Genomic DNA, 26,914 nt, shown 5'->3' on the forward strand with positions numbered 1-26,914 from the left:
ATATAATCGATTAAATCGTATTAGTTTTGTGAAAATTAAATTTAAAAAATCGATAAACTAAATTTTGAACTAGTCTAAATTAATATTTTTTTATATATATAAAATGACTACAATATTTCTATAAGCTATTATAAGAAAGGACTAAAATACTTCTATTATATATATATATATATATATATATATATATATATATATATATAATAATTTTGAGAACTCTAAATTTTAATCCTTCTCTTTTCTCTATGTCGTCATATGATTAGGATTTAAGATTTTTAAAATATTATATAATAGGAATATTTTAATCATTTTTATAATAAAAATATTGTAGTAATTTTCTATAAAAAAATATTAATTTAGATCAGTTCAAAATTTAATTCATCAATTTTTTAATTAAATTATTTTTTTCTCGTCTAATTTTAACAAAAATAACACAATTTAATCGATTATATATGTTAAATTTTAATTAATAAAAAATATCTTAAAAAAATATTTTAAACATCTTTATTTAAGTAACTCCTTTCTAATATTTAGTCACTATTTTGATCCATATTATTCATTTTAAGAATTTGTAATAATTTTAGCATGCCCTCATCATCCTATCCATATGAAATCTGTTTATCATTAATTTATACGAATATAATTTTTAAACACACTAACAATATACTAATAATAATTTTTAAGAGAAAAAAAATAAGACTATTATCGGAACATCTCATGCATCTTCATATTCGAGTATCAGAGAATCAAGATTACTCTGTTTGAACTAACATGCATCAACACATATGCTAGTACTAATAATTATACTGTTAATATAAATAGTGGCGGAACTTGACATAAAATTTTGGGGCCAAAATTTAAACATAAAAATTTAATAATAATATTTATATTAAAATAAAATTTATCAATATAATTATTCTTTAAGTTTGTTACTAATAAGATAATAAATAAATAATTCTACAGATAAAAAATATAAAATAGTTTATAATGGTACTCTTCGAGTCTTTAGTGACTTGAAATCTTCAATAATTGAATCAAAACTAAATTTTTCAGCAATTTCTTTCTCAATGTAAATAACCAAACTATCCGCGAGAAAGTCGTCCTCCATCTTGTTTCTTAACCTTGTCTTTATTATTTTTATTGCTGAAATGATCGCTCTGTAGTAGCTGTAGAAATTGGAAGAGTTAATATCAGACGAATCAATCTATCAATCAAATAATACATTTTTGACTTTTTTGTTTCTGCTAAACATCTACACAGTTCATAAATAATTGACAAATTCTTTATTTCTGAATGCTGACGAGCATCAAGAATAAAATGCTAAAGCTGAAAAGGCAAATTAATTTTCTCTTGTTCAGTAAAGTCTTCGAGATTATAGCTGTCAACAAGAGTAGAAATCTTAGTAATATCAAAATTTTTGTAAGCATCCTTAGGCATGAGAGTAGAGCTCAGACTTAGTAGATCCATTGCTTGATCATTAAATCTGCTATTTAACTCTTGTAATTTCTTATCAATTGTGACTAAAAATATCTCCACCCTAAAATAATGCTCAACTGTAATATGATCTTTTTGGTGACACGAGCGTCCTTGCCTTGCAACATAAGAAGCAGTTAAATCAGGAATTAGAATATCATGTTGCTCACATAATGATTTCACATTTTTTAATAATTCCTCCCATCTGTCATCTCTCATGTTTTGGATAAGTGTTTTTGTAGAATGAACTAGTTGCACAGCATTAACTATGTCTTGGGACTGCTTTTGTAAAGCTTGACAAAGAATATCAGTTATGCCCATAATATCTTTTATCAAATGCAAGATCAATACAAACTCAAATGAGGTTAAGGTATTGTAAGCACTATCTGCATCACCACGCTGAGAATAAGTTGATCCATCAACAATAACTTTTTGTAAAACAGTCAACGTTGCACCATACATATTTATCAAACTGCAAACAGAAGAGAAATGAGAACTCCATCGAGTATCACCTGCTCGTCTCAAAGTACCAATTTGATTTGCTTCTTTACCAGTTTCAAGCTCATCAATCTCTAATAAATGGACAATTTCATCTTTCTTGGCAGCATGTAACTCATCATCTTGCTTACTAGAAGAACAAATGATGTTGACGATGAAAGTCAATTTTGAAAAAAAAAACTGATGCACAGGAATAACTTCTCTTGATGCAGCAACTAATGCAAGTTACAATGATGAGCAAAACAGTGGATATAGTAAGCATAAGGGCAATCTTTTAAGAATAATGCTTGTAACCCATTCCATTCCCTTCTCATGTTGCTGGCGCCATCATATCCTTGACCACGAATATTAGAGACATCAAGACCATGTCGAGAAAGAATGTCGCACAATTCTTGTTTCAGAGTTAATGATGTAGTATCTTTGACATGTACAAGATCAAGAAAACACTCATGAATAAAATCATGTATATCAACAAATCTCAAAATAAGTGCCATTTGTTCTCTTTTAGATAACTTTTTATTTGATTTGATTTTATCTTTTAATTTTGATTATGTTTTGAATGTTCACAACTAAAAATTAATGTGTAATAAAAACAAGAGATGAAGATTGAATTTGAGTACTTTAAGTCATAGTAAAGTATTTGAGCCAACTAAACTATTTTCTACTTTATGAAAAAGTACTACTAAATTTTTTTTAAAAAGTTTGGGGGGGGGGCGTCTCAACTAAGCTCCACCCCTGAATATAAAAAAAAAACATAAAGTGATGTTAGGATTTTTAAGTGTCTTAGGACAAATATATATAAACAAGAAATAAAGAGAAGATAAAAAATTGAATATATATTATGTAAAATTAAATATATATTATGTAAAATTAAACAAAAATATTTCACTTATTTTTATATTTTTATTATCAAACAAATTTATATCTCTACATCTTACTCTCTGATAGTAAAACAAGGCCTGAAATAATACAAAAAAGCGCAGAAAATATCGTAGGCCAATTATAAAAGATTCTTTTAAATAAATTTATAAACATTACTTGTTTAATAATAATAATAATAATAATAATAATAATTATAATAATAATAATAATAATAGTTGTACCAGTAGTAGTAGTAATATAGTAGTAATATAGTAATAATAATTATTATTTTAATTATATTCACTAATTAATTCAATAAGTATTAAAACTTATTTTTCTTAAGATTTTGAATTTAATTAATTTTGCTAATAAAAGAATTACACTAAAAAATTATATTATATAGATTAATAATAGAAAATTGTATCAAATTATTTAGGCGTAGCTGCATTTAATAGTAATACTAGAAAAATAAAAATCTAAAATTAATTTATTTTATTAAACATCTTTAATTTTATATATGTAAAATATCTATAATTATATATTCATTACATTTAATATTACTTATTTATTATAACAATAATTAATAAATATAAAATAAAATAAATTTAGACTAACTTTTATTATCTCGTAAACAATTTTTTTTCCATTCTGAAAATGTAGACACGTGGTGTGTGTTGGGGGGGGGGGGGGGGGGATGGTCTAAGTAATTAATGCCATGACATGACCATGATTGAGGATTGAAGAGCTTGCCGCATTTTACATCCATGCACAAGTACTCTAATTGAGAAATATTTATTGAACATAACTCATTTATAACAATAACATTAGTAAATACATCTTACAAGTAGGAGTGGAAATAAGTGAGCTTAGACTAGACTTTGTTCTTAGTAGATTTGGTTTATTATATAGTTAATTGACTTGAATCTGGTATGTAGTCTGTTATAGGCTTTTTATAAAAAATTATGTCTAATTTGTTATTCAATTTGACATAACCTAAAGCCTATTAAAAGGTTTGATAATTTTTATTTTTACAAAAATAAAAATATTATTTAAAAAAATAATTTTTCAATAAAAATATTTATATATAATATATCATATTTAATATTTATAAAAAATTTTAATCTTTTAAAATATTTAAAATATACAAAAATATTTATAATAAAATATAATAAATTTAAAATATTTCATAATTTTGTTAATAATAAAAAAATTATTTATATATTTAATTATGTTTTAACAAGCTAACCAGACTTAACAGGCCAATAAAATTAATTAATAATCTAGAATTTGGTCTATTAATATATTAAGATTTTTAAAAAATTTTAAACTTGTGTCTATTTTATAATAGATCAGGCTAAATCAGACCAAGATCAGACTATAGACTCCTAATATTTCCACCCCTACTTACAACGGATAATGAACAGTTAAAAAGAAATGAAGCAAATAGGCTGGATAATTAAGTGCATCCTATTAGGACTTGGTAAATGCCAATGACATACACATGATATTGAAAAAGGTATAACTTTAGTTTAACGGCAGCTATATACGTCGGTCATATTATGTCATTATATTAACATGGTAATTAATAAGCTAACTATTTTGTGTGGCACAAACATTTACTAACATTTGGTAGTTGAAATGAGAGTTATTACTCTTTCTTCTCATTTTAATTAATAATCTTAGGTCTGAATTCTAGATATGAAATATTCAATACAAAAAGTATACCTCCAACAAATAGTTATCTCAAATAGAAACATACATACATGTGGTTCTAAAAAGCAGAACATCAGAAACTACAATTTTTTGGCAACTAATAACAAAAGCCCTCACATGCAAAGCGGATATTTTTGCAAAATGAATCATGCATATGTGCGAAAAGAAACGCGGAATGGAAACAATTGTGTTGCTCCTTCCTAAAATACACACCGTTTGTGCTTTGATTTTTCTCTCTCCACACTTCGGATATGTTTCAAAACTGATTCTCTTTTAGAGTTGGCTAGGTTGCCTTTATTTAGCATAATTAGTTAGAATGCTATATAAGCATGTTAAGTTTCAGAGGCAATTGAGAATTCATTCTTATCGTTCAGTAATATTAACTACGATCATTTCTTTCAATTCTCTACTTTGCTTCCATATCAAGCTATTGTTTTAGTTCATCCTTACCAAGATTCTTTCACTTTCACTTTCTTAAACAACAAAATTTTAGGTTGATTTCAAGGTTTAACCCTTCCTAATCCAAAAAAAGAAAAATTCATGAGCATGTTTTTAGAACAAAAACTGTTACAAACATGCTAAAAATCAACGATAAAATCATTCATATTGTATTTGTGTATAAATATATGTATTATTAAATTCAATTCTAATGGTATTTTATATTTTAACATATAGTTATAATTATTTAAAAATAGACGTGTCCAAATTTACCAACCAAAATGAGTATGAACAAAAATATAACTTAATTAATAGTGATGCATGAATACAATAATAGCAATGAGGTAAGCTACTCTTGTTTGCATCACTATGAATATAGAAAAAAAATTGTGACAAATATTAATATATAAATTAAATAGAGCAAATTGTTGTGTTGAAGAACCGACATAGATAGAAAACTATACCTTCCACATAAGCAAATTGGTGGTTGCCATGTGCTAATCCAAATATAGAATGGGAGCAACTTTTCAGCACTAAGCAGTGATACTTGGTTCATTTGCCTTCCACGGAGAACAAGTATCCAAACATTTGGACCCAAAAAACAAGAGTTTCGCCAACTTGCAAGAAGTCATATAGACATGAATAATGTTTAGAATTAGAGTTGTCTAATCTATTTGACTAAAAAAAAAATGTCTTTTTTGTAGTAATATTTTTTCGGTACAATTTATTTATTTATTTTGTCTTTCTTAGTTGAATATGAGTTTGCAAAATTTTTTAAAGTGTTTATATTGTTCAAGAATACAAATAATTTGTTTTATGTTTATTGGATAAGAAAAATTATGTGTTTGTATTTTTAACTTTTAAAAGTTAGACGTATTTTTAAAAATATTTAAAAAAAATTTTAAAATTAACTTATACTTATTAAAATTAAAAAATTTAATATCACTTTGTATGTTAATAAATATTTAAATTTACTCTTATATTTATGTTTATTATAATATTTTTAAAATTTTAAAAATTATTTTACCAAATATAATTATTATTACTTAAACTTATTGAAAGTCAATTATTTTAGTTTGATTTATCAAACATAAATATATATTACAATTTTTAAAATTTTATCTTTTGAAAGTTAACTTTAATAATTTACTTTCGAAAAGTAAAAATGTTACTACATCAAGTCTAAGATCTATATAATTTCCCTAGAATTGTTTAAATGAAAAAAATCAATCATCAATGTTTTGTATATAGCAATAATATGTTTTACTGAAAAATTATACTTAATATATAGGTGTTCTAAAAATATTATTATAACCATTCACTTTTTTTAATATAATTTTTAACTGCTATATATTGAAAGTTTAAGGTAGTAGTAATTTTTAAAAGATATATTTAAAATAAATGTTTCATGTATACAAAAATATTTAAGGTGAAGTCCACTTACTAGAGAGTGGAATGATGGTGAAACCATGACTGAGTCTGACTCAAAGTTCAAGTTGGGTTTGACATCACTGCACAAAGCACAATTGCACATTTCTTCTTCTCCAGATAGAAACAAAAAATAATAGAAGACCATGACAGCCTGCACTATACACATCTGAAAGATAGTATTACCAAAGAACATGCCTTACATACCGAATCACATTGCTAACTATCAGAATTGCCCATAATTTTAGTAGTGATCAAAATAATATAATTACAGAAACTTTCATGTTACAACTTGCTTAATGGGGTAATTTTCATTGGTTGGACCTCCAAGCACCTTGGCACTTTGACATTGACACAACCATAGAAGCGTACCTTATTTGTATTCATCTCTTTTTTTTTCTTTTTTCTTTTTTTCCTTTTATCGATCCATCATACATCCATGATCCTTCCAAAATAGAATAGGAATATATATGAGATTTATTTTATCAAAATTTTATATTTTATCTAAATATTGTAAACTTGTGTGTCAAACATCGACTTAATATATAAAATCCGACGCATGTTATGATGATTATCATTGTAGTAGTTATAGTTGCTATGTAATTTTGTTAACACGTAATTCTTTTTTTTTTAAATTAAAAGTCATATTTTTTATTATTAAAAATATTTTTGAATTAAAAATAAAAAATAAAAAAATTTGTCAACTAATTAAAAAATATAATTCTAGTTTTAGTAATATTTTTAAATATTTTCAAAATTACATAATTATCATAATTACTATAATATAGTTATGAGAGACTCCATCATAAAACATAAAAAAAATATGTATACAGGAACAGATATATGGGAGGTGAGTAGAGGCCTTTTCTCTAGCTTTTTTTTTTTAAAATTAATAGTAATAAATTATTAAGTATAATTTAATTTAAAAAAAAATATATTTAGTATTTAATTTAGTATAAACAAAAGTCTAGCCAAAATATTAATAATTTTTAATATTATGAACTTCAATGTCAACAAAATATGTGAATTAGTAGAATAATTTTATTCCGTAGATGACTTTAGTGATCAAGAAAAATTTTACATTAAAATGCAAGCACAACATTATAAATTTGAAGTTTCTAGTCATTTTGAATTAACTAACTTGTGCACAATTTTTGAGTTATGTCAAGGGTTAAAGAATTTTTTAACGTATTTTTTGATTGATTGTTTGATTTGTTTGGTATTAACTATCTTTTTCAATTGCAATAACTGAGAGAATTTTTTCAGTTATGAATATTGTAAAGAATCGACTCAGAAATAAAATGGAAAATGAATTTATTTTTAATTATCTATTGATTTATATTAAAGAAAAAACATTATAAAAAAATTTGACACAAATTCTATTAATTATAAATTTTATTATATGAAAAATTGACGTGTATTATTTCATTAATAAAAAATATATATATTTTTTGTATTTTAAAATATATTATCTATCGATATATTTTTATAATATATTTTATATTATATAATTTGCATATATATATATATAAAATTAATTCTCATCATAATATTTTTAAATTTGTCCTCTGTATGTATATACATTATTTTTCTTCACGTGAGGGGAAATGTTTTTATAATCAAAAATATTATTTATATATTAAAATTAATTACTAAAATTAATTATTATATATTTATATATAAATATATATTATTTTAATTTATTTTTAATATATATTTTATATTAATAATTATTTAATGATTAGTTTTGATATATATCTAATATAATTATTTCATAATTATTGAGTTTAAAGAGCTTTAAGCATTTTGCGCGTAGTTGAGAGCTATGTATAGTATGTGTGTCTAAACTTATCAACTTGTTCGGAATCTGCCAATAGAATCCCCAACCCCAAGATTTTTCCTTGACTTTTTATTTGTAAGCTCTTTTAATCATTTCTCCAATAAATAACCATGCAACAACAACAAATATCAAAGCTTCATTTTCTAGTTAAGAATCTTGTCATGGAACTTCCAATTTGCATCATCACTTGCAAAAGTTGACTTAAATATCAGTTACATGCTGATATTCTCTTGTGTGATTTTGACACTTATTATTATTGCCATGTGTATTTTGCTCACTAAGTTTTCACCTAATTTTAGGGGATGGGGAGGGGGTGGGAGTGGTATTGGTTGCTATTAACCAGGTGCTTGGATGTGATTGGTTTGTTATTATTTTATCGTAAAAAAATCCCTGAAAAACTAAATGGAACGGATGAATAAGACATTGCAAAATTAATTTTCATTTAATTTTTAGTTTAACTGTTTTATACCAATAAATTTAAAGAATTTTAAATTATTATCTAATTAAATGCTTAATTATCATTATTGATTAATAATTAGATAAATTAAAAAAATTTATTGATATAATCCTACATGATTATATATATATAATTTGTTTTTCAATAATGTTAAAGAAACAATAAAAAATAAATCAAAATTTGTCTTATTTAGTATTATTAATTATCGCTAAAATTAATGAATATTAAAAAAAATAAATTTAAATTATTTGAATTAATTTTTTATTGTATTATTGTTTGTTTTCTACACTTTCATAAAAATTAAATTGTTAAAACCTTATACTAAGGCACATTATTGAGTTTGAGTATCTCCACATAATGAATAGATTCACAAAACTATTGTAATTGGAGACTGATTTTTTTAATGTATCCTTTCCTGGAATATAGGCTACATCAACCAAAAAGGCACCTAACTCGTGAACATTGCATTCACTTTTATTTGTTTTTATTTTTTATTTTTTCTTCTTTAATTTTCCTTTTCTGTTCTGGGTTCGGTTTCTCAAAATCCTACAAAAATCAAGATATTATATTCTAGACACTAACAGGTAGCAAACATGGATTTAAAAGAAGAAGTGAAATTACTGTTATTTCTGATATATTTACAACAGAAACCTGTGCTGGACAGAAATTTACACAATATCATATTATCACATAATAATCTATATTGTGATATACACACAACTTGTTGTTTTCCCTCAAGACTTTTTCATGACATCTAAAATTTAAGTGAAAGAATAAGCAGAGACCCAGCTGAGCTTTCATTTTGCTATACTACACCCAAAAGCTACAAGCTATGGTCCCCCAAAACCTCTCACTCAAAACTCCCCAAACTTAAGAATAATTAAAAAAAAGGAAAAAGAATGCAGAGAGAAACATGAGCCTCTACTTCTGCTTGAAAATAACAGAGAGGATGGAGATTCCGGGGACATATCTGCAAACAATCCCACAGGTAAAAATCTCCCCTCGCTCACACGAAAGAAGGATCTAAAAGCAAATAAAAGAAAGAAAGAAAGAAAGGAAGGTCTCAACGGAAAATAATCAAGCCTGCTTCCGGAGATCCTTGGATTGAATGAATGTGCCATGGAAACCATAAGGCACTCTTGAAGGTAACTCAATTATAGCCTCAAGCTCCAGAGTCATTGCATTCACAACCTGAAGCTCAGACCTCCACTCCTTCTCGTCATGAACAAATGCAAGAATGTAACCGTCGTCTTCCCTCTCCGACCACGCCGATCGAGGAAGAAACATCGGCTCACCACCGAATTTCTCACCGCCATACATGTACTTCTTTACTTCGCCGCTGGACAGATCAACCTTGGCGAAACCGGACACCTTAGGCCATGGCTCGGCGAGTGCCAAGTATGCGAACTGTGTCTTCCTTCCAAGCTTGTTCTTGTTCACCATCCCTGCCTCCAAGTTCACCTGTTCTTCTTCACGGATTATAGCCCTTCTTGTTGATTTCCCTGTCTTCAAGTTCAACCTTATCTCCGATAACACACTCTTCAAATTCTCATCGCACTCGTTGAAAATGGAGTCGGCAGGGGTCATGCACGATCCAATCACAACAACCTCATCAGTTTCTTTCTCCTCCCACGCATTCCATAGATGGAAGCAGAAGCACTCTGGCGCTTCAATCCACCGGATACCGTCTGAGTCGGTGGCATTCTTGTCAAGAATCCCAAACCTAGAGACCTTCTCTTTGTCGTAAACAACCGGTGATCCACCCCTCATCATCTCGCCAAGCTTGAAAACCACCTGCTGGTCCGGTACCACCACGAAATTCTCGGTTATCGCGAAATCGTGCATCATCGTTGGGACCTTCAACGGAATATCAACGTCCTTCGACTTCGTTCCGTCTTTATTGAATTTGAAATACTTTAGGTAAGGCTTTGAAACGACGTCGTAGCTTAGAGCAAAGAGTTCGCCTGAGACTGGATCCACTTTAGGATGTGCGATCATCGTGGATTTCAGTTGGCCGTTAAAGTCGTAACGGCCAACGGTTTTTAAATCCCCGTTTGGCGTGACGCGCACGTGGTAAGGCAAATCATCTTCGGACATCGCCAAGAGGCGGTTATTGAAGTAGACCAGACCGGCGTTTGCGACGCCCATTCCGTTTTTTCCGTCTACGAGGCCGAAAAGGCCACGGGCGTAGAACAAGAGGAGGCGAGCGATTCCGGAGTGACCGTGGAGTTCTCCGATGGCTTTCGGGAACACCGGTTTTCCGAGGGATTTCTCTTGGACGAGGCGGTTTGTTTCGGTGAACCGGCAGGAGTAGCTGGCAGAGCCGTTGTGGAATTTCACGGCGTGAACCATGCCGTCGCCGTCGAAGAGATGGTGTCCGGCGAGGGGCTCGTACATCGGATTGGCACCGTTGCGGACATAGACTCCGTCAATGCATTCCGGGAGTTTCCCGGCGATTGGGAGGGAGTGAGTGGAGGGATGCTCCGGTACCGGTGCGAAGTTTCCGGCGATCTGAACGCGGGGATCGGCGGTCTTTGGGAGCGGGTGTTGGCGCTCGTGGGAGGCTAAGGCGGATTCCGCGAAGTCTATTGCCATGGCAGCCGCCTTTTGTATAAGGTTCCAGTCTTTAACCGGAGCTGCGGTTGTGGATGCGGTTTTATTTTCTTTTGTTGGTTTTGGTTTTGTTGTTGTTGTGGTTGGTTGTAACTGTTTTGGGAAGTGGAGTGTTTGGAGTGAGCATTTGATTTTATTGTAATTAGACCTCCTCTTGTTACTCCTGATAGTGAATGAGGATGGTGTTTGAGGTGAACATGATGCACCTTTTAAAGAGGAGCATGATGATGGAAGTTTGGTATTGATCCATGTGTTTGAAGTTGCTGCCATGGTTGCTCTATTTTGAAAGTGTAGTGATGTGAGTGTGAGAGTAAGAAGTAAGTAGCAGGGGGGGTGAATATTGAGTTTTGAATTTGGAATTTGGATTGGTGTGTGTGTGTATTTTTTTTCGTTTAAGAATGTTTTTTGCTTTTCTATGTTTTGTTTGAGAGAGGTGGTTTGTGAGTGAGAAAGTTGAGGGATGAGGGGAGTGAGAGACCGGATATATATAGTGGGGAGAAGGGGTTGGAGGCATGGAGGTTCAACTTAGACATGTAAGAGAAGACCACGTGTAGGATTAAGAAATTGAGGGAAAGAGAGTATTGAGAATGAAAAAAAGAAGAAAAAAGAAAATTAAAAAAGTTGGATTGCCAATAAGTGATCAAGACAAGGTGGGGTTGTATATGGGGCATAGCTGCATGATACACTGCCACGAACACTCTACTTCGCTTTCTCTCTCTACACTACAAAAGAAAAGCTTATTTTATTGTGGAAATAATAAGAGAAAGGAAAGGGGAATAATAAGGATTATAATCTTAATTTTACTAGATAATTAACGGAAATTTAACTAACAACAAATTAATAAGTATTTTTAAATTATATTTTATATTAATTAATTATTATTAATTAGTGATTATTTAAATTTTATTTTTTAAAAATATAGAATTAATAATTATTAATTACAGTTATTTAAAATTAATTAATTAAAAATTATTTATCTATACTTTTCTTTATGATATAGGGAAAATTCCTTAAATTGAGAGCAATCACACATGACAATTGATGAGAATAAAATTAAAACAACGCCAAGAGACCAAGGTAAATTTGGTTTGTTTAACGGACTAATACCTAGGTATTATAATGTGATATGAATTTACTTAATACTTTCATAAAAGAATTTAGTCAAGAATTTTAAATTGAGTTTCTTTTGCTTTATTAGTATATATTTAATAATTCATAGTATTATAAAGGCCATTAATTGGTATAACATGGAAATAGAAGAAAACAATTTAGATTGTGAGAGAGAGAGAGAGAGAGAGAGAGAGAGAGTTGAAACTTGAAAGGGTCTAAAAAAAAAGTAAAAGAAAATGAAAGCGGCGAAAGAAGAGTGGTATGTGTGTGTGTTTAACGATGGTAATCTATTGGCCCATTAGGTTGTAAGATGAACAAATAGGAGGGGTATGAAGAAGATTGGGCTTTTTGATTGAAGAATAGTAATGGGTGGTGGTGCCTATGACTATGAGTATGAGTGGAGAAGGCATTTTGGTTTGTTTGTTGCACACGTCGAACCCCGCGTTGCTGCCTCAATGTGAAGTTGTGAGTGAGAGTTGAGAGTGTCACACGTGGCTAATTCTCTGGGTGTCCCTCATCTTTGCCTTCAAAATCTTAGTCACATCATATTACTACCCCACACGCTTGCAATTCCATTTCCCACTTTTCTTTACCTTCCTTCTCCTTTCCTTTCCTTTCCTTTTGGGTTTACTACATGTTTGGTAGTAGTGTAACAAGACACTAAGCAAGTTTTAAGTTTAGAAAACTTTGTTTCAATCTTAATTGTCTCTAGATTGATATTTTTTAGGGAAAAAGCATTTGTCTTTAAAGGGATAATTACAATTTCTTCAAACTATATTAGTTACATCTTTAACAACAAAGTCAGAATAATGGTCAAAGATAAAAACAAAATGAAGTATAAAAAATAAAAATAAAAATAAAAATATTAAAATAGTAACTATCTACTCTTGTCTTAATCTAATGATAAATATTTTGAACAGAATAAAATCTTATCTTTATCTTGTAAGTTTTAATGCATTTTAAAATTTATAATATAATGTACGTTATGAAATTATTTATCTTAAAAATTTAAATAAATAAAAAATATATAAATAATTATATCAATAGTTCTGAAAATAAAATTGAATTAGTAGTTTGATCTAGTTAATCGAAAATTGATTATCAAACCGATTTTATTTTAGATAAAAGCCATTTGACAGTGAACTTGTTAAAATTTGAAAAGTTCAGTAAAAAATAATTAAATAGTTTAATTTTTGAGTTTTTTAAAGATTAATTAATGGTATAAAATAATAAATAAAAAATATTTTAAAAAAAATATATATTTATATATAATATATTATTTTATTATATTAATTTTAATAATTTTGATTGAATCTTTGAACCTCTAATTTTATTGATTTAATAATTGCATCATTTTTAAAATCTACTCAATCTCTTTTTCTCTTTTTCTGTTTGACTAAGCATGGCATAAAAAGGATTGTTATTAATCATTGAAAGAAATTTTTGAATAATTATCTAAATCAGTCGTAAAAAAAATTAAAAGTAAACATTTTAGTCTTTAAAAAAAATTAATACACAAAAATATTTTCAAAATTTTATTCAGGCAAACAAATCAGTTTTTAATCTATTTTTCGGCAGTGTAATTACCCAAATCAGTACCCAAAAATTTTAAAAATAGACATTTAGTCCTTAAAATAAATTAATACATAGATCAATCCCTAACATTTTTCTTTGTCAGATATAACAATCTCCCGTCTATTTTTCGACGTATCTCACAACAGAGAATGCAAATTTGACACACTTTTTTTTGTTAACATGATTTTTGCACATATTATAAATCAAAGAAAAGTAATATATATGTGCCACATGGATGTGTATGTTAATTTAGTCTAATTATGAAGTAGAAATTCAATTATCTTTTGAGTTAATTGATGATTTGGTAATCAAGTTGAGATTCAAGTGAAAATAAAAGAATAATTTTGATTATATTTAATTCCTACCTATCTGATGACAAGAATTATTGTCGGTCTAGAATTTCTCTTATAGAAATAAAAATTTCGTTGTAAACATAACTCCAAACCAACTAATAATCCTCACATCAAATTTTAATAGATTTGGTTGTCACAAGTACAAATTCTAATGAAAATTAACCGAAGTATTCAAACCTCGGGTCTTCTCATAAGGAATTGCAATGAAGTGATCAATTATTGGCTATGAAGGAACAAGGGGGTTTGATTAAACGACAAGAGAAGTAAAAAAAACAATTAAAGAAAGCAATTAATAAAGAGAGACATTCATGGCAAGGATTGAGAATATAGGCTTTCTATCCTAGTCACTAATCATAACAATAATTAACAAAGGCTTATCTTATTTCGTCATCCCCAACAATGTAAGAAGGTATAATGTTATCTTCACATGAGAGAAACTCAAATAAGACTAGTTAATCTCAATCCAAAAGTCCTAATCAACTTACTAATTGAATTAGCAAGAGATTAGAGTCAATGGAAATAATATTAACTAACAACTCTAGATCACCAATCTAAATTGGGTACTAATGACTCAAGATTACTTAATTTCTCTTTCCAAACCAAGAATGCTCAAAGATCTACTCTAACATCCAACCAAGCATTTTGTTTGCACTTGGAAGGCATAAAAGAAAAGTATAGTAAAAGTGCAAGAAAGATAAATTCTACAACTACCCAATGCAAGAAAAGTAAGATCAACAACTCAATTCAACAATAAAAGAAACATAAAACATCAATTGCATTAAAGAAAACCAAATCCAACAAGAATTCATCAATAAACTAAAAGAGGCATAAAGAGGGGAGTTAACAATGCAAACTAAGAGAATTAAGATGTAGGAACAAGAAATTATAAGGAAAACTAAAGGAAAACAAGAATTATACCCTAGATCTAAGATGAAAAGTACCCAGGGATGGATACATAGGGGGCAAGTGGAGGCCTGGGCCCCCCAGCTTTTTACAAAAAAAAATTAGTAGTAAAGTTTAAGAAGCCCAACCCATAAAATATAATAATTTTTGAAATTTTTTTAAAGCCCTAAAACTAAATTGGCTACACAGAAACACTATTCTTCCTTTATTCCTTTTGACTTTTGACGTTTAGGATTCCTTTTGAAATTGAAGCCATAGCGACGCGCGATGCCCTTTAGTCCTCTACTCCACTGAGTTACTGACCACTATCTCACAACTCACAAGGTACATTTTATTATATATTTTAAATTTAAAATTTGTTATTATATATCTTAAATAGTTACTATGCAGATTTATTGTTCTTGTTGATATATCTCTATGTACTGTACTACAGTGTGACTGTGTATATTATTAATTTGTCTAGTAGTATTTTTATTTTTTATTTTTAGTAAAAGTGATAGTGATTTAGTAAAAAAATATTATTAATTTGTTATTGATGTTTACTTAATAAAAAATATTTAGACTTTATTTATTCATATGAGTATATAATTATTTGAATTTTTTTTCAGGTAAAAAGAAACTAGAACATTTTATGATGAAAAAGCAAAGTAAAATTGATGCAATTTTTAAGAGAAAAGCTGCTGATAATGTTGGAGTTCAAACAAGTCAACCCTCTAATCTTATTTCACAAGAAGTTTAAGTAAGTGAACTCTCTAATCTTACTCAAAATACACATCAACATGAATCCAAAGTTTCAAGATTAGAAAGAGATGTTGATATCTCTTTACTAGAAAGGGATCCAGGAAAGCAACGTCCAATTTGGCAGTATAATATCAATGAACGTGATAAGATTCGTAGAGCATACATAATAGTTGGGCCATACCAACCAACAAATATTAGCTATCCAGCTTTTGGTAATAACAATCACCATCGATATTTTCAATCTTCTTGGTTTAAGAAATTTCTAAGTTGGTTAGAATATTCACCAGAAAAAGATGCTGCTTATTGTTTGCCTTGCTACTTGTTTAGTTTAGTAAACATTATGGTGCTCATAATGATGGAAAACATGCATTTTCAGAGTTAGAATTTAGTAATTGGAAGAAAGTAAACAATGGAGTGAATTGTGCATTTGTATATCACGAGGGTTCTATTCCTAATTCTCCCCATAATTTATCTGTGAAATCTTGTGATGATTTAATGGCTCATTCTAAGCATATAGACAAAGTTCTTGATAGGCATAGTGATGAAACTATTGCAAATAACCGCTTAAGGTTGAAGACATCCATTGATGCTATTCGATGGCTTGCATTTCAAGCATGTGCATTTAGAGGCGACGATGAAAGTCCTGGATCTTTGAATAGGGAAAATTTTATTGAGTTAATTAAGCTTTTAGCTTTATGTAATCAGAATGTTAATAATGTTGTCCTTGAAAATGCTCCTGGAAATGCTCAATATATATCTCCCGGTGTTTAAAAAGATATATTGCATATCTTTGCTAGAAAAGTGCGTGCAACAATTCGAGAAAAAATTGGTGATTCTAAATTTTGTATAATTATTGATGAAGCAAGAGATGAGTCAAAGCGAGAACAAATGTCTGTGGTTTTGAGATTTGTAGACAAGCACGGTTGTGTTCAAGAAAGATTTTTTGACCTTATACATGTTTCTGATACGTGTTCTTTGACATTGAAAACAGAAATTTCATTAGTTCTTTCTCGTCATAATCTTGATGTTCAAAATCTTAAGGGACAAGCGTATGATTGAGCTAGTAATATGCGTGGTGAATGGAATGGATTGCAAGCTCTATTTTTGAAAGATTGCCCTTGTTCATCAATTACAATTAGCACTTGTTTCTGCAGCCAAAGAAGTTTTCTATGTTCATCAATTCTTTTCAAAACTTACACTAATTGTGAATGTTGTGACTGTTTCTCATAAATGTCATGATCTGTTAAGGGTTGCTCAAGCAAATAATGTTGCAAACTTAATTGCCGATGATCAACTTGTGACAGGTAGTGGACTTAGGCTGGGTTTGGTAAAGCTTTTTCAGGAGGTGCTTGTGCTTTTAAAAAGCACAAGCACGTCATTTTGCGTTTGGTAAATTAAAAAGCTCAAGTGCTTGTGCTTGCGGCTTTTAAAAGTTAGAGGTGCTTTTGAAAGCACCTAGGAGGGAGCTTTTCAAAGCTGGCTTATGCTTACCAAATTTTTTTCATTTTCCCGCACATATTTTCCGCTATTATATTGCCATTAAAATCTTCATATATTTCTAACTTCTCTTCCTAACCTTCATAAAATCTAACACAATCTTCATATATTTTTTATTTTTCAACCTAATCTTCACAAATTTCAACACAAATACATCTCTATCACATATTAGGTATGAACTTCTATCTATTTATATTATTTTTTTTGCGTTAATTTTGTATTTTTTCAGTAGATCTATTATCTTTGTTTGTTTTTTTCTGTTCTTTGAAACGGGAAGAGGTTGATGAAAACCAATCATAAAATTTTTTTGCATGAGCATTAGTCCAAATTATAATAACAACATGTATACATATGTAAATATAGATATATAATCATAAGAGTAGTTTATTTGAGATATGTGTCCCATTTTTTATGATCTGTAAAGGTGAGCCAATATACATAGGTGGGTAATGGACGTACCCAGTACTAACATTGGATTACATACAAATTTTATGATACTTATATAAAATTTTAAAGTTAAAAAATAGAAGAATTTATTTATTATATTTATGTTTATTATGAATTTTTTATTTTAACATTATTTTATTTTAAAATATTATATAAAATTTTAAAGAATTTGAAAAAAAAAATTATTTTTTTGTTATAAACATGTTTATTATAATTTTTTCAACTTTTAAAAGCTGTTTTACCAAACACAATTATGGTGCTTGTACTTATTAAAAGCCATTTTTAATTTGATTTTACCAAAGGTAAGTGCTGCAGCTTTTAAAAAGCTGTCTTTTAAAAGACAGCTTTCATGAGCTACTTTTAAAAAGCAAAAGCTTTACCAAACTAAGCCTTAATCAAATTGGTACTTTACAAAGAGCTGGAGATACTAGATGGGGGTCTCATTTGAATTCTGTACGTAGCTTGCTATGCATGTTTGATGCTACTTGTGAAGTTCTTGAAAAAAGCACTGAAGAAGGTAATTTCTCCACTCGTGGCGATGCTAGTGCTGCTTATGATGCTATCACATCCTTTGAATTTGTCTTTGTTTTGCATTTGATGAGAAATATTTTGGAAGTTAGTCATGAACTTTGTCAAGCTTTGTGATGAGCGGATAATTTGTATGCTTTTTGGCATTGTTTTTAGTAGGTTTTTGGTATCTTTTAGTTAGTTTTTAGTATATTTTCATTAGTTTTTAATTAAAATTCACTTTTCTGGACTTTACTATGAGTTTGTGTGTTTTTCTGTGATTTCAGGTATTTTCTGGCTGAAATTGAGGGACCTGAGCAAAAATCTGATTCAGAGACTCAAAAGGACTGCAGATGCTGTTGGATTCTGACCTCCCTGCACTCGAAGTGGATTTTCTGGAGCTACAGAAGCCCAATTGGCGCGCTCTCAACGGCGTTGGAAAGTAGACATCCAGGGCTTTCCAGCAATATATAATAGTCCATACTTTGCCCAAGATTTGATGGCCCAAACCCGCGAAGCAATCCGGCCTCAGGAATTCCAGCGTTAAACGCCGGAACAGGAATAAAAGTTGGAGTTAAACGCCCAAACTGGCATAAAAGCTGGAGTTAAACGCCAGGAAGAGTCTCTACACGAAAATTACTTCATTGCTCAGCCCAAGCACACACCAAGTGGGCCCGGAAGTGGATTTTTATGTCATTTACTCATCTTTGTACACCCTAGGCTACTAGTTTTCTATAAGTAGGACCTTTTACTATTGTATTTTCATCTTGGTATCAATCTTTTGATCATGTTTTGATGATTGAACCCTCTTTTGGGAGGCTGGTCATTCGGCCATGCCTAGACCTTGTTCTTATGTATTTTCAACGGTGGAGTTTCTACACACCATAGATTAAGGTGTGGAGCTCTGCTGTACCTCGAGTATTAATGCAATTACTATTGTTCTTCCATTCAAATTCCACTTGTTCTTTATCCAAGATATCACTTGTTCTTCAACATGATGAAGGTGATGATTGACGCCCATCACCATTCTCACCCATGAACAAGGTGACTGACAACCATTCTTGTTCTACAAGCATCCGAGGCTTAGTGAATATCTCTTGGATTCTTCGGAATCTTCGTGGTATAGGCAGGACCTGATGGCGGCATTCAAGAGAATCCGGAAGGTCTAAACCTTGTCTGTGGTATTCTGAGTAGGATTCAATGATTGAATGACTGTGATGTGCTTCAAACCTGTAACCTACTGGGCGTTAGTGACAGACGCAAAAGAGTGATTCTATTCCGGTAGGGGAGGGAACCAAACCGGTGATTGGCGGCACTGTGACAGAGTGCTTTGCATTAGCTTTCACTGCGCGGATGGGAGGTAGCTGCTGACAACAGTGAGACCCTACACGAGCTTGCCATGGAAAGGAGTAAGAAAGGATTGGATGAAGACTGTAGGAAAGCAGAGAGACGGAAGGGAAGGCATCTTCATACACTTGTCTGAAGCTCATACACCAATGATATACATAAGTATCACTATCTTTATCTTTATGTTATTTTCGCATATCATTATACCCATTTGAGTCTGCCTGACTGAGATTTACAAGATGACCATAGCTTGCTTCATACCACCAATCTCCGTGGGATCGACCCTTACTCGCGTAAGGTATTACTTGGACGACCCAGTGCACTTGCTGGTTAGTTGTGCGAAGTTGTAGTGATCACAATTTCGTGCACCAAGTTTTTGGCGCCGTTGCCGGGGATTGTTCTTGTGTATGGACAACTGACGGTTCATCTTGTTGCTTAGATTAGGTATTTTTCTTCAGAGTTCTTGAGAATGAATTCTAGTGTTTCAAGGTGATGTTCTTATCATCACCAAGGCTGATTGATTCTCATCAATTTAGCTCTTGAATGCAGTGTCCTGCTGAAGCTTAGCCGGCCATGTCTAATTCCTTTAGACTAAAGCTTTAGACTAACATTGCATGATTCCTGGAATTCTCATTAAGAATTTTGATACCTTTATTTTCCTTTTCACTTAATTTTCGAAAAAGCCAAAAAAAATTACAAAACCATAAAAATCCAAAAAAAAAAAAAAAAAAAAATTTTTTCTTGTTTAAGTCTAGTGTCTCATCTTAAGTTTGGTGTCAATTGCATGTTTCCGTTCTTCTTGCATTTTTTCGAATTTATGCATGTGTCTTAATTGATCTTCAAGTTGTTCTTGATGATTTTCTTGTTTTGATCTTTGAATTCTATTGACTTGAGTGTTTTGTTGTTTCTTATATGCATTCTCATTTTGTTAGTGTCAGTAGTGTACAAACTGCTAAGTTTGGTGTCTTGCATGCATTGTTATTTGATTCTTGTTGCATTTTAATTTTTCCCTATTATTAAAAATCCAAAAATATTTTTAATTTGTGTCTTTTCAAGTCAATAATACAGAGAATTGAAGATTCAGAACATACTGCAGAGGAATCACACAGAAAAAGCTGGGCATTCAAAAATGCCCAGTGAAGAAGACAGACTGGCGTTTAAACGCCAGCCAGGGTGCCTGGTTGGGCGTTTAACGCCCAAAAAGGTATAGGTTTGGGCGTTAAACGCCAGAATGTGCACATTCTGGGCGTTTAACGCCAGGATGGCAAAGGGGGAAGATTTTGTTTTCAAAATCAATTTTTTTCAAGTTTTCAAAGTTTTTCAAAAATCAAATCTTTTTCAAATCATATCTTTTCAATCAAATGTTTTCAAAATTAATTTCTTTCCTTTTTCAAAGATACTTACTAACAATTAATGATTTGATTGAACATTTTTTGCCTTTTCTGTTAAGGAAGGTTTTATGTTTGAATCATATCTTTTCTTGTTAGGCAAGTCATTAATTTTTAAAATCATATCTTTTCAAATTGTTTTCAAATCATATCTTTTAAAATTGTTTTCAAATCATATCTTTGAAAATTGTTTTCAAATCATATCTTTTCAATCACATGTTTTTAAAACCAATCATATCTTCTTAACCACATCTTTTTCAAAATAGTTTTCAATCAAATCTTTTTGATTTCTAATTTCAAAATCTTTTTCAAAAATCACTTGATTTCTTTTCCACTTTTATTTTCGAAAATCAATTAGTGTTTTTCAAAAATGTTTTCAAAATCTTTCACTTAATTTTCGAAAATTACTTCCCTTCTTCTCACATCCTTCTATTTCTGGACTAACTCTATTCTTTAATGCAAAATTCGAACTCCATCTTCTTTGATAAGTTCGAATTTTCTACCTCTGTCTTCTACCTTTCTTCTCCTCTGACACCTCAAGGAATCTCTATACTGTGACATAGAGGATTCCATATTTTCTTGTTCTATTCTCTTTCATATGAGCAGGAACAAAGACAAAGGCATTCTTGAAGCTGACCGAATTCTTCACAGAAGAAGAACACATGGCAGCCGAAAACAACAACAATGCCAACAATGCAAGGAAGGTGCTTGGTGACTTTACTGCACCTACTCCTGATTTCTATGGGAGAAGCATCTCAATCCCTGCCATTGGAGCAAACAACTTTGAGCTTAAGCCTCAATTAGTTTCTCTAATGCAACAGAATTGCAAGTTTCATGGACTTCCAATGGAAGATCCTCATCAGTTTTTAGCTGAGTTCTTGCAAATCTGTGACACAGTCAAGACTAATGGGGTTAACCCTGAGGTCTATAGACTGATGCTATTCCCTTTTGCTGTGAGAGACAGAGCTAGAATATGGTTGGACTCTCAACCTAAAGAAAGCCTGGACTCTTGGGAAAAGCTAGTCAATGCCTTCTTGGCAAAGTTCTTTCCTCCACAAAGATGGAGTAAGCTTAGAGTGGAAGTCCAAACCTTCAGACAGAAGGATGGAGAATCCCTCTATGAAGCTTGGGAAAGATACAAACAAATAATCAGAATAAAATATTGACTCAACAAAGTCAATTTGATTTCTCAAAGTCTGTCTGGAATGCAAAATGCACCAAGCAGTACTAAGGAGGCTTCATCTGAGGAAGAAGCTTATGATCCTGAGAACCCTTCCATGGAAGAGGTGAATTACCTAGGAGAACCCTATGGAAACACCTATAATTCTTCATGGAAGAATCAAGAGAAACCTCAACAAGGTTTCAATAACAATAATGGTGGAAGAAACAGGTTTAGCAATGGCAAGCCTTTTCCATCATCTTCTCAGCAACAGACAGAGAGTTCTAAGCAGAGTACTTCTGACTTAGCAACAATGGTCTCTGATCTAATAAAGACCACTCAAAGTTTCATGAATGAAACAAGGTCCTCTATCAGAAATCTGGAAGGACAAGTGGGTCAGCTGAGTAAGAAAGTTACTGAACTCCCTCCTAGTACTCTCCCAAGTAATACAGAAGAAAATCCAAAAGGAGAGTGCAAAGCCATAAACATGGCCGAATATGGAGAGGAAAGAGAGGAGGAGGACGCCACTGAGGAAGACCTCAGTGGGCGTGTACCAATCTCCTCTGAGTTCCTCAAAGAGGAACCATGGGAATCTGAGGCTCAAAATGAGACCATAGAGATTCCATTGGACTTGTAGAGAATGTTTTGGTTAAGATTGAAGACCACTACATCCCTACTGATTTCATAGTCCTAGAGACTGGGAAGTGCATGGATGAATCCATCATCCTTGGCAGACCCTTCCTAGCCACAGCAAAGGCTGTGATTGATGTTGATGGAGGTGAACTAATCATTCAAGTGAATGAAGAATCCTTGGTGTTTAAGGCTCAAGGATATCCCTCTGTCACCATGGAGAGGAAGCTTGAAGAGCTTCTCTCAAATCAGAGACAAACAGAGCCCCCACAGTCAAACTCTAAGTTTGGTGTTGGGAGGCCACAACCAAACTCTAAGTTTGGTGTTGAACCCCCACATTCAAACTCTAAGTTTGGTGTTGGGAGGTTCCAACATTGCTCTGAGTATCTATGAGGCTCCATGAGAGCCATCTGTCAAGCTAATGACATTAAAGAAGCGCTTGTTGGGAGGCAACCCAATGTTATATTTTGACTATTTTCTTTTGTTATTTTATGTTTTTTGTAGGTTGATGATCATAAGAAGTCACAAAATCCATTGAAAAAGCAAAAACAGAATGAAAAACAGGAAGAAAAACAGCACACCCTGGAGGAAGAACCTGCTGGCGTTTAAACGCCAGCCAGGCTAGCAGATGGGCGTTTAACGCCCAGTCTGGTGCCATTCTGGGCGTTTAACGCCAGAAAGGGGCACCAGACTGGCGTTAAACGCCAGTAAAGGGCACCAACCTGGCGTTAAACGCCAGGAATGGGCACCAGCCCGGCGTTTAACGCCAGAAATGGCTCAAAACGTGGATTTTGATGCTATTTGGTGCAGGGATGACTTTTCCTTGACACCTAAGGATCTGTGGACCCCACAGGATCCCCAAACAACCCCACCACTCTCTCTTCTTCTTCACCCATTCATCAATCACCTCAACATCTCTTTCTCTTCACCACTCACATCCATCCTTCATAAACCACCACTTCTCCCCATACATGGCCGAACACAAAGCCATCTCCCTCTCCTCCATTTCTTCTTCTTCTACTCACTTCCCTCTTCTTTTGCTCGAGGACGAGCAAACCTTTTAAGTTTGGTGTGGTAAAAGCATTGCTTTTTGTTTTTCCATAACCATTTATGGCATCCAAAGCCGGTTCAACTGAGAAGGCATGACCTCAAGCCCATCACTAAGAAGAAGATGGAGCAAACAAAGAGACCCTCTCATCAAGAAATCCCTGAGATACCTCAAGGGATGCACTTTCCTCCACAAGACTACTGCGAGCAACTGAACACCTCCCTAGAAGAATTAAGTTCCAACATGGGACAACTAAGGGTGGAGCACCAAGAACATGCCATCCTCCTCCATGAAATTGGAGAAGATCAAAGGATCATGAAAGAGGAGCAACAAAGACAAGGAAGAGACATTGAGGAGCTCAAGCACTCCATAGGATCTTCAAGAAGAAGAAAGAGCCGCCATCACTAAGGTGGACCCGTTCTTTAATCTCCTTGTTCTTTATTCTTCTGTTTTTCGAATTTTAGTGCTTTATGTTTATCCATGTTTATGTCTTATGATCATTAGTGTCTTAGTGTCTATGCCTTAAAGCTATGAATATGAATCCATCACCTTTCTTAAATGAAAACTGTTTTTAATCAAAAGAACAAGAAGTACAGGATTTCAAATTCATCTTTAAAACTAGCTTAATTAGTTTGATGTGGTGGCAACAATTTTGTTTTCTGAATGTATGCTTGAACAGTGCATATGTCTTTTGAATTTGTTGTTCATGAATGTTAAAAATTGTTGGCTCTTGAAAGAATGATGAAAAAGGAGACATGTTACTGAGGATCTGAAAAATCATAAAAATGATTCTTGAAGCAAGAAAAAGCAGTGAATACAAAAAAAAAAAAAAAAAAAGAGAAGCAGAAAAACGAAAAAAAAAAAAGGGAGAAAGAGAAAAAGAAAGAAAAAGAAAGAAATAAAGTTATGATCCAAAGCAATAAGAGTGTGCTTAAGAACCCTGGAAACCTCTAATTGGGGACTTTAGCAAAGCTGAGTCACAATCTGAAAAGGTTCACCCAATTATGTGTCTGTGGCATATATGTATCCGGTGGTAATACTGGAAGACAGAGTGCTTTGGGCCACAGCCAAGACTCAATAAGTAGCTGTGTTCAAGAATCATCATACTTAACTAGGAGAATCAATAACACTATCTGGATTCTAAGTCCTAAAGAAGCCAATCATTCTGAACTTCAGAGGATAAAGTGAGATGCCAAAACTGTTCGGAGGCAAAAAGCTACTAGTCCCGCTCATCTAATTTGGAGCTAAGTTTCATTGATAATTTGGAGTCTATAGTATATTCTCTTCTTTTATCTTATTTGATTTTCAGTTGCTTGAGGACAAGCAACAATTTAAGTTTGGTGTTGTGATGAGCGGATAATTTGTATGCTTTTGGCATTGTTTTTAGTAGGTTTTTGGTATCTTTAGTTAGTTTTAGTATATTTTCATTAGTTTTTAATTAAAATTCACTTTTCTGGACTTTACTATGAGTTTGTGTGTTTTTCTGTGATTTCAGGTATTTTCTGGCTGAAATTGAGGGACCTGAGCAAAAATCTGATTCAGAGACTCAAAAGGACTGCAGATGCTGTTGGATTCTGACCTCCCTGCACTCGAAGTGGATTTTCTGGAGCTACAGAAGCCCAATTGGCGCGCTCTCAACGGCGTTGGAAAGTAGACATCCAGGGCTTTCCAGCAATATATAATAGTCCATACTTTGCCCAAGATTTGATGGCCCAAACCCGCGAAGCAATCCGGCCTCAGGAATTCCAGCGTTAAACGCCGGAACAGGAATAAAAGTTGGAGTTAAACGCCCAAACTGGCATAAAAGCTGGAGTTAAACGCCAGGAAGAGTCTCTACACGAAAATTACTTCATTGCTCAGCCCAAGCACACACCAAGTGGGCCCGGAAGTGGATTTTTATGTCATTTACTCATCTTTGTACACCCTAGGCTACTAGTTTTCTATAAGTAGGACCTTTTACTATTGTATTTTCATCTTGGTATCAATCTTTGATCATGTTTTGATGATTGAACCCTCTTTTGGGAGGCTGGTCATTCGGCCATGCCTAGACCTTGTTCTTATGTATTTTCAACGGTGGAGTTTCTACACACCATAGATTAAGGTGTGGAGCTCTGCTGTACCTCGAGTATTAATGCAATTACTATTGTTCTTCCATTCAAATTCCACTTGTTCTTTATCCAAGATATCACTTGTTCTTCAACATGATGAAGGTGATGATTGACGCCCATCACCATTCTCACCCATGAACAAGGTGACTGACAACCATTCTTGTTCTACAAGCATCCGAGGCTTAGTGAATATCTCTTGGATTCTTCGGAATCTTCGTGGTATAGGCAGGACCTGATGGCGGCATTCAAGAGAATCCGGAAGGTCTAAACCTTGTCTGTGGTATTCTGAGTAGGATTCAATGATTGAATGACTGTGATGTGCTTCAAACCTGTAACCTACTGGGCGTTAGTGACAGACGCAAAAGAGTGATTCTATTCCGGTAGGGGAGGGAACCAAACCGGTGATTGGCGGCACTGTGACAGAGTGCTTTGCATTAGCTTTCACTGCGCGGATGGGAGGTAGCTGCTGACAACAGTGAGACCCTACACGAGCTTGCCATGGAAAGGAGTAAGAAAGGATTGGATGAAGACTGTAGGAAAGCAGAGAGACGGAAGGGAAGGCATCTTCATACACTTGTCTGAAGCTCATACACCAATGATATACATAAGTATCACTATCTTTATCTTTATGTTATTTTCGCATATCATTATACCCATTTGAGTCTGCCTGACTGAGATTTACAAGATGACCATAGCTTGCTTCATACCACCAATCTCCGTGGGATCGACCCTTACTCGCGTAAGGTATTACTTGGACGACCCAGTGCACTTGCTGGTTAGTTG

At 32.2% G+C, this 26,914-nt stretch overlaps 1 protein-coding gene and 1 pseudogene across 1 annotated transcript; both read right to left on the reverse strand.

Annotated features, from left to right (window-relative positions):
* Positions 1-979: 979 nt before the first annotated feature.
* LOC130940026 (uncharacterized) lies at positions 980-2,462 on the reverse strand (annotated as a pseudogene).
* A 6,841-nt stretch (positions 2,463-9,303) lies between these two features.
* Positions 9,304-11,782, reverse strand: LOC130941007 (9-cis-epoxycarotenoid dioxygenase NCED1, chloroplastic-like). Its single transcript, XM_057869347.1, has one exon. It carries the CDS (start codon positions 11,586-11,588, stop codon positions 9,783-9,785), a length of 1,806 nt encoding a protein of 601 aa, XP_057725330.1. The 5' UTR covers positions 11,589-11,782; the 3' UTR covers positions 9,304-9,782.
* Between the last annotated feature and the right edge of the window lie 15,132 nt (positions 11,783-26,914).

The sequence above is a fragment of the Arachis stenosperma genome, chromosome 7 (assembly GCF_014773155.1).
Source record: "Arachis stenosperma cultivar V10309 chromosome 7, arast.V10309.gnm1.PFL2, whole genome shotgun sequence".
Lineage (NCBI taxonomy): Eukaryota > Viridiplantae > Streptophyta > Magnoliopsida > Fabales > Fabaceae > Arachis > Arachis stenosperma.